The sequence below is a fragment of the Archocentrus centrarchus genome, chromosome 14 (genome assembly GCF_007364275.1).
Source record: "Archocentrus centrarchus isolate MPI-CPG fArcCen1 chromosome 14, fArcCen1, whole genome shotgun sequence".
Lineage (NCBI taxonomy): Eukaryota > Metazoa > Chordata > Actinopteri > Cichliformes > Cichlidae > Archocentrus > Archocentrus centrarchus.
In genome coordinates this window covers 10,252,072-10,267,283 of record NC_044359.1, presented here as the reverse complement: position 1 = coordinate 10,267,283, position 15,212 = coordinate 10,252,072, and the positions used below count along the sequence as shown (strand labels likewise).

Here is a 15,212-nt window from a genome sequence, read left to right as displayed (position 1 = left end):
GGTTGTTTGGCCATCTGGTTGGGATGAATCCTGGGCGCCTCCTTTTGGAGGTTTTCCGGGGATGCCCCCACATGGGAGGAAACTGCAGGGTAGACCCAGAACCTGCTGGAGAGATTACCTATATAATCTGGGAATGTCTCAGGATTCCCAAGGAGGAACTGGAAAGTGTTTATTGCCTCCTCAGCCTGATGGCACTACGACCCAGGTTTGGATAGGTGGAAGGTGAAGGCCACAAGGCTGAAACCTTAGCATGGATTTTGACATGGCCAGAAAAAAAACTGGTGTCAAATTTTTCCTGAAGTTTTATGGTTTTGGTTCGCTGTTTGTCTTTGGGTACTCAACATTGGGCTTAGATGATTTTCACAGGTGAGTATACTGGGAAAGCACAGTCTCGTCAGAGACTGGATCACTTGTGTGACCTCTGCCTGGATAAGCCATTTGGATTTAACTCCTTCTGCCTCCTCTTCCTCCTCTTCACACAATGATCTACTTTATATCATCTTTAGGGTGAAAAACTGTGTAAAAACAAACTTTCAAAGCCTTTTTTCTGAACAGTTTTAGCTGAGGCGCTCTAACTTTGTAGGTCACAATAGTTTCCTGGAGTCCTGCTGGGAGCGGCTCAAACACATGCTGATTGTTAATGGTCTGCACTTATATAGCACCTTTCAACCTCAGCTTGCTTTATAGTGTTTCACATTCAAAGATCAACTGCAGCTTTGCACACTTCTCCTTTTGTATGAATTAATGTTCATCAGTGAGCTGTGGAGGACTAAACCAAGGCAAGCTCCTCTTGCTGTTTCCGTTTTTTTTTGCACAGCTAAGTCAGTCGAGGGTTGGTGTTTCCCACATATGGAGCGTACAGACGTGCCTTTTCTTAACTCTTGGAAAGAAAGTTAATGAGCTTATTTCCCCAAATACTGAACTTTTCCTTCAATGAACCTGCAGTGTGTGATGTGCAGATCCATACTGTCAGCGCATTTAGAAATGCACAGCGCCTGGAGCTAAACACACTTGGGTGTGAGATGACTTTCTTTAAATGAAGCTGCTACAGGAGCCTGTAATAACTTGCATGGTCTCTGCAGCTGAATCGATACAACAGGAGCACCCTCTGCATCTTCAACCAGCTCCTGACCCCCTTTATTTACACGCAGCTAATGGCATCTGTATCCACTGCTGCAGGGACTGGGGTGGGGGGTGGGGGGGTGTCTTATCAATTCAGGATTACAGATCATGGAAATATGCTCCACAGATATGAAAAAGGTCCTCCTGCAGGCAGCAAAATATTGCACAGACACTCTTGCCCTGCAGCTCTTCATTTTGATGCAAATGGGGCGGCCTTGCAGGTTCAAAGCAGGGGGAGGGGGACCAGGGGAAATGCAACTGAGGGAATTCTTTGTGAGGCCTGACGTAAATCTCAAACGTTCTCAGGGCTGAAAACAAAACAGCATGAGTGCTTGCACCGGTCACTGTGGCCTCTTCAATAGACGCACCTTCTGTAACACAAAAGCGTCGAGGCCTTTTACACCAGACTTCCAGAACATTCCCCCCTCCTCGAGTTGGTCTCCAAATCTACACTGTCAAAAGCTGCTGCAGCCGAGGCGAGCCCAGTCCCGATGAAGCCCGAGGTTGTGCTACTGGACTTTTTTTGATGGGTTGATGAAGAGAGTCACCCTGTCGGTCTCAGAGGACTGATGCCCACTGGGAGCTCTGTGGTTGGCTCTGTGGCTGGCTCCTCTGAGTGTATGGAGCCAGTGTACATGGTGGCATGTGGCTGGGATTAGGAAATTTCACTGTGGATTAAAATCTTTCCAATGCCTCCATGGCCATTCGCTGAAAGAAAGGAGTCTGAAGTTCCTGCAGAGATCCAGTGAGCACTCTGGGCCCATGGTCTCACAGAGCAGGTATGTCCCAACAAAACTTTTCTATTTTTCTACAAAAGCAGGGGTGTAAAGTTTTGTTTACTTAAGATATGCAAAGTGCTTTATCTTTGTTTAGGTTTTTTGTAGCTGCTTGGAAGAAAATTACATCTTTTTAATAATGTTACGCACAGCAGAAAATACAAAAATCTCTTCCATTTATGTTTGTGTATGCTACAGAAATAAAGAGAATTAAAAGCACTCCTATTAACAGCTATTAACTGTTAATAACTGAAAAAAACCCACAGCTGATTAAAACAGTTAAATGCTGGACAAATAGCTGTTACCCAAGATAAAAGCTGTAGTTATTTTCAATCTGGGTTGAACTTGCTATATTCCTATTCTACTGATAAAAAAAGAAAATTCTCTTCCTGTTACACCCTCAATCACTGAGTTTTAGTTCCACCGTTCTGTCTTGCACTGGCATCTGTTCACCCATTAAAGCTCTTTGGTTGTGGGCCAAGCTTAAAGTTGAACAAACCTGCTACAAGTTTTAAAGATTTTATAGGAAGAGCAGAACAATGTGTCTGTGCAGGGTCTTTTTTCTGTCTGCTGATGTAAACAATGGCGGGAGACAACAAACGTGAGCATTTACAGTTCAGGCAACCTTACTTGACAGAAATCTATGCATTTTCTTTTAATTAATTATTATTATTTTTTAATATATAATAATGTCTCATACTTGAGTACATAAATAAATTTTCTGGTCAAAACCTCTTTTTTTGAGATTCCTCTGTGCAGCTAAAAGTTTGGTCAATTTTGAAAAGCGAAACCAATAAAATAAAGTTTATTACATTTTTATTTAAAAAAGGCTAGGTAAGTTGCTGGGCATCATAGTTTTTTTTAAACAGTTAAACAGGAGTAAATATGGATTTATTGTGGGCAATTCTCAGTCACAGATTACTGTAATTGGTATTTACAGCAGTAGCAGGCCAAGTGGGATTTAATCAACATGAACTGTAGTGTGTGTGTTCATGGTAATAAACTGAGTGGTTAATTGTCTATAATAGATGTATAATGATAATGGCGCTCTGTGTTACACAGAAATAAGCAACAGGCCAGCAGAGAAAATATTTGTTAATTAAAAACAAATCATGGTTTATGTTGGTCTTTTAATTTGATTTTCTTGGTAGTTAGACATGCACGGAAACACAGATAATCAGGGTAACACACTGACTTTTGTCCTGCTCAGCTGTGTGTGGATAATAAAATTAACTTAATTTAATAATAAATTAATGGTAGTGGCAGTGGCACAGTGGGTAGGCGCTCGCCTTGCAGCCGGAGGGTTGCCGGTCTCTGGCTGCATGACCGCAGATGCTCATCTCTGGATGAGTGATCTTCGTTGTGTGCCTTGTGTGCACAATGACAATGAGTTGAATCTAACATCTAACATCTATCTAATAATCAAATAATAATTTAATGTGTCAAATGTTTTTTTATTATCTATGCAAGGCTCAGCTAGTTTTTCTTTTCTTTATTCAAACCCAGAGTTAAATGACAGCTTCTGTCCCTAGAGTGAACAGTGTACCCCTTAGGGATAATTATTGGACCTTAAAGTAATTATATACACCTTTTAGTACAACAAAAGGAACATATTCTCACCAGGTCTTGTAGAATTAGACACACTATCAGGAGAGTTTCTCCATCCATCCATCCATCCATTCTCTTCCGCTTATCCGGGGTCGGGTCGCAGGGGCAGGAGCCTAAGCAGAGAAGCCCAGGCTTCCCTCTCCCCAGCCACCTCCTCCAGCTCATCCGGAGGGACCCCAAGGCGTTCCCAGACCAGCTGAGAGATATAATCTCTCCAGCATGTCCTGGGTCTACTAACGGGGCCTCCTCCCAGTGGGACATGCCCGGAACACCTTACCCGGCCAGGAGGCATCCTAATCAGATGCCCGAGCCACCTCAACTGGCTCCTTTCGATGTGGAGGAGTAGCGCTTCTACTCTGAGCTCCTCCCAGATGGCCGCACTCCTCACCTTATCTCTAAGGGAGAGGCCAGCCACCCTTCAAAGGAAACTAATTTCTGCTGCTTGTATTCGCGATCTTATTCTTTCGGTCACTACCCAAAGCTTGTGACCATAGGTGAGGGTAGGAACGTAGATCGACCGGTAAATTTAGAGCTTCGCTTTTACACTAAGATCCCTCTTCACCATGACAGACCTGTGCAGCGTCCTCATCACTGCAGAAGCAGCCCCGATCCATCTATCAATCTCCCGCTCCCTTCTCCCATCACTCGTGAACAAGAACCCAGGATACTTGAACTCCTCCACTTGGGGCAAGAACTTGTTCCTGAGCCGGAGAGGGCACTCCACCCTTTTCTGGCTGAGGACCATGGCCTCAGACTTAGAGCTGCTGATTCTCATGCTGGCCGCTTCACACTAGGCTGCGAACCGTTCCACTGCGAGCTGGAGGCCACCCCCTGATGAAGCCAACAGGACCGCATCATCTGCAAAGAGCAGAGATGAGACTCTGAGGCCACCAAGGAAGAAGCCTTCCACCACCTGGCTACGCCTAGAAATTCTGTCGATAAAAATTATGAACAGAATCGGTGACAAAGGGCAGCCCTGACGGAGTCCAACACCCACAGGAAATGAATCCGACTTATTACCAGCTATACGGACCAAGCTCTCACTGCAGCTGTACAGAGATTGAATGGCCCACAACAACGGGCCAGACACCCCATACTCCCGCAGCACCTCCCAAAGGATATCCCAAGGGACATGGTCGAATGCCTTTCCAAGTCCACAAAGCACATGTAGACTGGTTGGGCAAACTCCCACGCACACTCGAATATCCTTGAGAGGATAAAGAGCTGGTCCAGCATTCCGCGACCAGGACGAAAACCGCATTGTTCCTCCTGAATCTGAGGTTCGACTAACGGACGGACCCTCCTTTCCAGCACCCTGGCATAGACCTTACTGGGGAGGCTGAGGAGTGTGATCCCCCGAAAGTTGGAGCACACCCTCCGGTCTCCCTTCTTAAAGAGTTTCTGTCCAGTCAAATACAAAAAACTTGGACGCTTAGATTTCAAGGTTTTTCATTCTGTATCTGCTTTATATATTGGGGCACGGTGTTGCAGAGGTTTGCACTGAGGCCTCCCACCAAGAAGACTCTTCCTTCTTTACCGAGACCTTCCTGAAGTCTTGGTAAATTTAAGTTGGTCATAGCTGCAGTTGTGAGACAAGTAAAAGAAGAGAAAAGCACCATAAAAATGGCAGTCTAGTTCCAATTGTCACCTTTTTTTTAATCCAGTTCATGAAGATACAAGTCTGGTCTTCTTACGGTACAAAGCACAATACCAAAAAGAACAAGTAACAAAGGTAGAATAAAGGTAATAAAGGTAAAATAAGTTATTTTATTTTCTGAGTATGCAGGTGTTTCATGCCATACAGGTTGTGAAGGGAAATTTGTTATTTTGGCAAAATTATCTTTACTTGAGGAGCGTTTGTACTCCCTAATATTTAACTGTGTTTATTCCTTCAGCTCCAGGATGTTCCAGCTGCTCCAGGGTCACAACCAGCCAGCTGGACAACGAAGCGGCAGAACTCGCCTGGTCACCAAAGATGGGCACTGCAACATCGAGTTCGGCAACATTGAATATGGTAACCAGTTTGCGTACCTGGTGGACTTCTGGACCACCTTTGTGGAAATCCGCTGGCGGTTTGTTCTCTTCTTGTTTGTGGCTGCGTTCACAGGCAGCTGGTTTATTTTCAGTTTGGTGTGGTACTGGATCGCAAAGAGCAATGGGGACATGGCTGGACAGAACCGCACAGATGGACACGTCCAGTGTATAGACAATGTTAACGGACTCACAACGGCGTTCCTGTACTCATTAGAGACCCAAACCACCATTGGTTATGGAGGCAGGGCACTGACTGGGCACTGTGCTGGCACAGTGGTTCTAATTGTCATCCAGTCTCTACTTGGGGTCTTCATCAACTGTTTCATGTGTGGTATCATCCTGGCTAAGATCTCTTTACCCAAAAAAAGGGCAAAGACTGTGACCTTTAGCCACACAGCTGTTATCTGCTTGAAGAAAGGAAGTCTATGTCTCTTGATCAGAGTAGCTAACCTTCGAAAGACCTTATTAATCGGAAGCCAGATTTACGGCAAACTGCTCAGGACAACGATCACACCAGATGGAGAGACCATCATCTTGGATCAAGTGGACATTGACTTTATGGTTGATGCTGGCAAGGATAACTTGTTTTTTGTTTGCCCCTTGACCTTGTACCATGTGATTAATAGGTCAAGCCCATTCTATGATCTGTCAGCTGACACTCTTCCTCATCAGGACTTTGAGTTGGTGGTCTTTTTAGATGGGACAGCCGAGTCCACCAGCTCCTCCTGTCAGGTCCGCACCTCCTACATCCCACAGGAGATCCAGTGGGGATACAGCTTCCTGCCCATCATCTCCCGCACCAAGACGGGAAAGTATTGTGTGGATTTCTCTAACTTTTCCAAGAGTGTCAGGGTCACCACACCACACTGCGCCCACTGCTTCGAGGCCGACGTAGACCAGAGAAACCACAACAACCACAACCAAGAAAATCACAATGACCAACTGAAGAGGGGGATCGATAACCTCGGCTTTCAGGTGATTGACATACACGACTCTGTGGACGTCACTACAATGTGAGCTGATAGGAAAGGAACCTGCACTGCCATTGAAACAGCAAATCAGGATGTGGGAAATAAAGTGTGAAAAACTGGCGTCTGTAACTTCCTTTGAAGCAGTTTCACTCTAAGTCAGAAGAAATATTTGGTCATGGTTAACCTTCCACTGTCTGAATTGCTGTCAGCTCTTTTGCCTTAAATAGAACCAACATCCAAAGCTGTTAAACTGACAGAATAAAAATTCAGACAGGGCGGGAGTCACTCATTGCAATCAAACTTGGGACTTTAAATAGGTAGACAATTGAAGCTTTGACCCACAGAAAATGAAAGGGGGTAAAATAGTGGATGGCACAGTGGGTACTTCTTGAGAAGATTAGGACCTGAGCCTGTTATAATGAAAAGTGTGTGCCTTAAAGGCTACAGGAGGAAATAAAAGGTAGTGCCTTGTGAGTTTGCTTATTATTCCTAGTAAAACACTAACTGTGTGATGTTTTTGTCATTTTGACAGATCCTGTATGCCTGGATAATTAGGAAACTGGGATTTTAACTGTGACCAGTCTACATTTTGTAGATCATGCTGTGTAACACTGTACTCTAACCGCTCAGGGAAAATAGCATCCTTAGTTGGAATAAAAGCTTTTTCACGATTCTGACTTATATTTGATTTTATTTAACATTTCTAATCTTTTTCTACTCTCAACATGGAATATTTCATCAAAATGTGCTATTAACAGAGCTGAAATATGCCACGACAGTGTACTTAATTTGACATACATCTAGTTTATGTGTGATGGTGTCACAATATACTGCAGCTTCCAGCCACTTCGAACACTACATAGTCAGATTCACCCAGGGCAACAGCAGAAAAGAAAGGACTTTATATACACATTTTAAAGACAAGCTTTAATTTGATACAAAATGAAAGCTTGCATTATCTGATATCAAGAGTAATAATTCATTTTGCTCCATTACCAACACCATTACAAATGACCATTCACGTTCTTGGGATGTCATAACTTTATGACTTCAACGAAGAAAACAGCAAAAAAGTAGATGCCAGAGGCAAATGATTAATCTCTTGTCTCTGTTAGATGCTTAACTAAATCTTAACCTAAGCTCTTAATATCTACCAGGTCACCTGTCCTTTTATATATGTAATCCAACCATTGGAACACCCATTAGAACAGCTTTGATTTGTAAAGACCCTTCATTTGACAGATGGGAAACCCCAACCATTACCCCAACTCTAAACTGGTCATCAGTAACCTGGTGGGAGTAGAGAGGGCAAAAGAGGTATATAACTACTGTCAAATGGGAAGATTTAAGCAAAATGGGTACATCACGTACTGGATTTAATGTGTGGTACTGTGCTTGCACAGATGGGACAACCCTTAGTAGTTTAGGAGGTGGGGATTGAACTGCCAGGACCTTTTCCCCTGACCGCCATCCAATCCACAGTGCAAAGTAGCCTTATTCCTATGAGTGGTGGGTCTACAGGAGGAGCATGTTGAAGTAGTTCCAGTACCAGAGTGCCTCCTCCCAGGAGGAGCCCCTGGGGCAGACCCAGGACATGCTCAAACAATCTTGCCTAGTTTGAGAACACCTCACTGCCCTTCAGAAGAGCAAGAGGAGGCAGCCGGGGAGAAAGAGGTCTGGGTGTCTCTGCACAGACAGCTGCCCCTGGATAAGTGGCAGCAAAGAAATGGATATATTCAAATCAATTCAATTCAATTCAATTTTATTTATATAGCGCCAAATCACAACAAACTGTCGCCTCAAGGCGCTTTGTATTGTGGGTAAAGACCCTACAATAATACAGAGAAAACCCAACAGTCAAAACGACCCCCTATGAGCAAGCACTTGGCGACAGTGGAAAGGAAAAACTCCCTTTTAAAAGGAAGAAACCTCCAGCAGAACCAGGCTCAGGGAGGGGCAGTCATCTGCCGCGACCGGTTGGGCTGAGGGGAGAGAAAGACATGCTGTGGAAGAGAGCCAGAGATTAATATCAATTAATGATTAAATGCAGAGTGGAGTATAAACAAAGTAAATAAGGTGAATGAGAAACAGTGCATTATGTGAACCCCCCAGCAGACTAGGCCTATAGCAGCATAACTAAGGGATGGTTCAGGGTCACCTGATCCAGCCCTAACTATAAGCTTTATCATAAAGGAAAGTTTTAAGCCTGATCTTAAAAATGAAGAGGGTGTCAGTCTCCCGAATCCAAGCTGGAAGCTGGTTCCACAGAAGAGGGGCCTGAAAGTTGAAGGCTCTGCCTCCCATTCTACTCTTAAGTATCCTAGGAACCACAAGTAAGCCAGCAGTCTGAGAGCGAAGTGCTCTGTTGGGGTGATATGGTACTATGAGGTCTTTGAGATAAGATGGTGCCTGATTATTCAAGACCTTGTATGTGAGGAGAAGAATTTTAAATTCTATTCTAGATTTAACAGGGAGCCAATGAAGAGAAGCCAATATGGGAGAAATATGCTCTCTCTTTTTAGTCCCTGTCAGTACTCTAGCTGCAGCATATTTTGGATCAGCTGAAGGCTTTTCAGGGAGCTTTTAGGACAGCCTGATAATAATGAATTACAATAATCCAGCCTAGAAGTAATAAATGCATGAATGAGTTTTTCAGCATCACTCTGAGAAAGGATGTTTCTAATTTTAGAAATATTGCGCAAATGCAAAAAAGCGGTCCTACATATTTGTTTAATATGTGCATTGAAGGACATATCCTGGTCAAAAATGACTCCAAGATTTCTCACAGTGTTACTGGAGGCCAAAGTAATGCCATCCAGAGTAAGTATCTGGTTAGACACCATGTTTCTAAGATTTGTGGGGCCGAGAACAAGAATTTCAGTTTTATCTGAATTTAGAAGCAGGAAATTAGAGGTCATCCAGGCCTTAATATCTTTAAGACATTCCTGCAGTTTAACTAATTGATGTGTGTCATCTGGCTTCATTGATAGGTAAAGCTGAGTATCATCTGCATAACAATGAAAATTGATGCAGTGCTTTCTAATAATACTGCCTAAGGGAAGCATGTATAATGTAAATAAAATTGGTCCTAGCACAGAACCCTGTGGAACTCCATAATTAACCTTAGTGTGTGAAGAAGACTCCCCATTTACATGAACAAATTGGAGTCTATGAGATAAATATGATTCAAACCACTGCAGTGCAGTACCTTTCATACCTATAGCAAGCTCTAATCTCTGTAATAAAATGTTATGGTCAACAGTATCAAAAGCTGCACTGAGGTCCAACAGGACAAGAACAGAGATGAGTCCACTGTCAGAGGCTGTAAGAAGATCATTTGTAACCTTCACTAATGCTGTTTCTGTAATGTGATGAATTCTGAAACCTGACTGAAACTCTTCAAATAAACCGTTCCTCTGCAGATGATCAGTTAGCTGTTTTACAACTACTCTTTCAAGAATCTTTGAGAGAAAAGGAAGGTTGGAGATTGGCCTATAATTAGCTAAGACAGCTGGGTCAAGTGATGGCTTTTTAAGCAGAGGTTTAATTACAGCCACCTTGAAGGTCTGTGGTACATAGCCAACTAATAAAGACTGATTGATCATTTTTAAGATTGAAGCATCAATAATTGGAAAGACTTCTTTGAACAGTCTAGTAGGAATGGGATCTAATAAACATGTTGCTGGTTTGGAGGAAGTAACTATTGAAGTTAACTCTGAAAGATCAACTGGAGCAAAAGAGTCTAAACAAATACCAGCAGTGCTGAAAGCAGCCGAACATGAAGAATAATCTTTGAGATGGTTATGAATAATTTTTTCTCGAATGTCTAAAATTTTATTTGTAAAGAAATCCATGAAGTCACTACTAGTTAACGTGAAAGGAATACTCGGCTCTACAGAGCTCTGACTCTTTGTCAGCCTGGCTACAGTGCTGAAAAGAAACCTGGGGTTGTTCTTATTTTCTTCAATTAATGATGAATAGTAAGATATCCTAGCTTTACGGAGGGCTTTTTTATAGAGCAACAAACTCTTTTTCCAGGCTAAATGAGCATCTTCTAATTTAGTGAGACGCCATTCCCTCTCCAGCTTTCGGGTTATCTGCTTTAAGCTGTGCGTTTGTGAATTATACCACGGAGTCAGGCACTTCTGATTTGAAGCTTTCCTTTTCAGAGGAGCCACAGTATCCAAAGTTATACGCAGTGAGGATGTAAAACTATTGACGAGATAATCGACCTCACTGGGAGCAGAGTTTAGGTAGCTGCTCCGCACTGTGTTGGCACATGGCACTGAAGAGCATAACAATGAAGGAATTAGATCCTTAAACTTAGTTACAGCACTTTCAGAAAGACTTCTACTGTAATTAAACTTATTCCCCACTGCTGTGTAATCCATTAAAGTAAATGTAAATGTTACTAAGAAATGATCAGACAGGAGGGGGCTTTCAGGGAATACTGTTAAGTCTTCAGTTTCTATGCCATATGTTAGGACAAGATCCAGAGTATGATTAAAGTGGTGGGTGGGCTCCTTTACATTTTGAGAGAAGCCAATTGAATCTAACAATAGATTAAATGCAGTGTTGAGGCTGTCATTCTCAGCATCTACATGGATGTTGAAATCACCCACTATAATTATTTTATCTGAACTGAGCACTAAATCAGATAAAAAGTCTGAGAAATCAGACAGAAACTCTGAGTAGGGACCAGGTGGACGATAGATAATAACAAATAAAACAGGTTTTTGATTTTCCCAATTAGGATGGACAAGACTAAGAGTCAGGCTTTCAAAAGAATGAAAACTTTGTCTGGGTCTCTGATTAATTAATAAGCTGGAATTGAAGATTGCAGCTAATCCTCCTCCTCGACCTGTGCTTCGAGCATTCTGACAGTTACTGTGACTCGGGGGTGTTGATTCATTTAAACTAACATATTCATCCTGCTGTAACCAGGTTTCTGTAAGGCAGAATAAATCAATACGTTGATCAATTATTAAATCATTTACTAATAGGGACTTGGAAGAGAGAGACCTAATGTTTAACAATCCACATTTAATTGTTTTATTTTTTGGTGCAGTTGATGAAGCTGTATTATTTATTGTTTTTGAATTTTTATGCTTAAATAGTTTTTTGCTGATTTTAGCTTTGTTTTTTGGTGGTCTGGGAGCAGGCACCGACTCTATGGGGATGGGGTTTTGGGGGTTTGGCAGGAGGAGAGAAGCTGCAGAGAGGCGTGTAAGACTGCAACTCTGCTTCCTGGTCTCAACCCTGGGTAGTCAGTTTTTAGGAGGGTTAATAAATTTGGCCAGATTTCTAGAAATGAGAGCTGCTCCATCCAAAGTGGGATGGATGCCGTCTCTCCTAACAAGACCAGGTTTTCCCCAGAAACTTTGCCAATTATCTATGAAGCCCACGTCATATATGATAAGTCTGCCATTTTTTTTAACCCAAACAATGGTCCTTACTTTCATGTACCTTTGGCTGGCTCCGGTCAGGTACAGATAGCATGTGCAGTCCCTGTGATGTCAATGAAATCCTAAACAAACCTATGTATAGGCTGGGGAATTTGTGGGCCAAAAGTGCCTTTAACACCTTCCTCATGCACTTTCATTTGATGTTCTGCACCATAAGCGCGTGTATTCATAAACTCCCCGTTTGCACAGATTTCAATATTGTACACGTGGCCGATCTCCAGAAGGAGTGAGACAAAAAATAATGTAGTACTGCAACAGCTTTGATAGTAATTCTACATTGGTGCATTTTTACTTTTACTTGAGTAAAATGGAGTGGAAAATACAAAAGGCAATGAGAACCCATCCTGATGACTTTGTATGAGATGTTTGTCACATGTTTCCTGTCTGTCTTTAACAATACATAAAGATGCCATAAAAGCTGAGACAGCTGGCCAAGCCACCAGAGAGCATCAGACCACTGCTAGGATCAGTGTAATTTTACATTACAAAGAATTCATTCTGCAAAAGATGCTCCCCCACCCCCCCCCCCCCCCCCCCCCACTGTCCCAGTTCTGCCAGCAGTCTCTCTTTCATATTTCAAGGATGTTTGAAAAGGTTCGTCCAACAAACTTTTGATGTTCACACTTTTCCCCAATGCCCTGCAGTTTACTGATTGCAGAAGACAGCGCCGACAAAACAACATCTGATAACATTCATCCACCGTCTTGCAGTGGATTGATGGACGTTGTTACGGCAGCAGCTCGTCTCTGCAGGTGTTCTAGCAGGAAGCCAGACAGTTCATTTAAGACTTCCTCACTTTCATCAGTGAGGAAGGGAGAGACTTCTGAAATGGCTTTCACCCCATTTGGATTTACAGAGGCAACTTTACTGGGCCTCATCTGCATAACAATGAGCAGAATTGTTGAAAGAGATCGGCGCAGTGAGTGTAAAGCAGCTGAAAAGAAAAAAAAAATTAAGTAGACAGAGATGAGAGAGCTGAGTGGAAGGTGCAGCAGCTTTTCTTAATCTGGTAGAGGCCTGATTCACTTATAACAGACACACTTTATCCCCCACTGCCATGAACATGGAACAATTACAAAGAGGCCCACGTTCCTTCGCTACTGTTGCTATGTGTGTCTAGTTTTTACTTATAAGATGTTGTTTTGCAGTTTATGGTGACAATGACCACAGAATATAGAAGTTGTAGAACTTCTGAGACCTACACGAGGCCTCTAGACCAGACCTGGGCATTGTACAGCCCCCGGACCACATTTGAGCCTTTGGCTGTCCCTGACCATTCCACACATGGTCAATAGGAAACTAGGAAAAATATTTGTATGGAGGTCCTGAAATTTAATTTCTCTGAAATGCATGAAAATTAGTTTCAACATTCCTGACATCATCCTGATCAAAAAAGTCAATGACACCCATATTGAATTTTCTAACACGTTGCCATTGCGAAGCCTGAAAGGACCCATTTTATTCCAATGGGAAATTCTGACGTTTCTCCAATACAAAAGTTTTGATTTAGTTTCCCAAAAATACATGAAATTTGATACAAAGATTCTCTATGTCAACCTGATCAAAAAAGTCAATAACATCCCTATCATAGTTTGCATGCTGTTGCCATGATGATTACAAAAATGCCCCTTTTTATTCCTATGGGAAAAAAATTGACATTTCTGCGATTGAAAAATTACCCTTTCATTCCTCAGAAATGCATGAAATTTGGTACAAAGATTCTTCACCTCACCCTGAACTGAGAGACAAAAATACTATAATATGCAAGATGTTGCCATGGCGAAGCCTGAAATGTGCCTTTTTTTTCTTCAGGTTAGCCAATACATTCATTGCAGGATTTCACACGTCAGCTATTTATAGGGCTAAAACTGGTACGACTGGCAAAGATGGGTTAAATTCGGCACTAGAACCTGGGTGGCGGCAGCGAGGGCCTATATTTGCAGCTATATATTTTTTAAATTTACATGCACTATATTGCCAAAGGTAATCACTCGTTTGTCTTAACACGTATATGAACTCGAGTGCCATCCCATAACAAAAGAGTATGAAATCACGAAGGAGCTGGCAGCAGTGCAGTGAAAGGGTTATAACAGATTGTACACGGAGGTAAGTACATGCTTTCATAGGCTGGGGCAGAAATGGCACAAACTGGCAAGATAAAGTGAGTGAAATGAACCTCTGAAATTAGTATTTTTGCATTGTATTATGCAGCAGGAGGTGTTGTGTAAGTCAGTGCTAAAAAAAAGAAAAAAGAAAAAGAACCATGTTGTTGATGTAATTAAAATAGTTTTATAAATTTTATCAGGGCCAGAGCATGGCTGGGTTTTTATTCTTCTCTCAAACACGAAAACTTACCCTACATCAGGAGACATCCTCAGAAGATGCTGATTCTCTCTGGATTGGCCTTCATATATAAACAAACATTCTCAGTGATGAAGTTAACAAATCCAGACACAGATCCTCTCTCATTGACAATCACCTGTCCGCTGTCCTTAGGGACCCTGACTTTAATACACTTGTACAAGCCCAGATTGGATTTCTCTCAATGAACAAGAACAAAACAAACTGAAATAACCTACAAGCAAAATAGCACTAAAGCTAAAAGTGTTTGAAATTTGGCAAAACTCAGAATTGAGTTCATCTTATTGTTGCAACGTTCAAATGTAACATATAAAATCACAAATTGATAATGTTATCTCTCTCTGTAGGCAGTTAGCGTGTTAGCACCAACTTAACTTTCATTTAGCTAACTGTTAAAAAGAGTTACCTGCTTGCACTTAAGTACGAAGGTACGAAGGAGTACTATGGACACATTGAGAAAAAAAATTAAATTGTGCATTTTGAGAATAAAGTCAAAATCTCAAGAAAAAAGTCAAAATACTATTTTGATATTAAAGTCGTCATTTCAAGTCAAACAACTGCTACGGCTACTAAACCCTCAACAAAATGCCTTGAGTAGATGAGTTAGTGAAACAACTTGATCAGCTGTCATACTGCAGCTTGTGATTTGACCATCGATATCCTTGCGTCTATTCAGTGCCTGTTTGTGTGGTTTCCCTTCTGAGTAGATGCAGCTTTCTGCGCCGTCTCGTTAAAGTCCTCATAGTTATCATACTTATCACTACATTGTTACTAAAACAGATTCTAAAGTATAGTCTCATAACACAAGACATTCTGGAGAGGGTATAGCAAACGACAACTTTAATCTCCACATTTTGACTTTTTTCTCAAAATGC

At 42.1% G+C, this 15,212-nt stretch overlaps 1 protein-coding gene across 1 annotated transcript; it reads left to right on the top strand.

The window, feature by feature from the left end:
• The first annotated feature begins 1,540 nt into the window (after nt 1-1,540).
• Nucleotides 1,541-7,129, top strand: kcnj1b (potassium inwardly rectifying channel subfamily J member 1b). Its single transcript, XM_030746989.1, has 2 exons — nt 1,541-1,901; nt 5,402-7,129. Exons 1-2 carry the CDS (start codon nt 1,885-1,887, stop codon nt 6,555-6,557), a joined length of 1,173 nt encoding a protein of 390 aa, XP_030602849.1. The 5' UTR covers nt 1,541-1,884; the 3' UTR covers nt 6,558-7,129.
• Nucleotides 7,130-15,212: the final 8,083 nt, after the last annotated feature.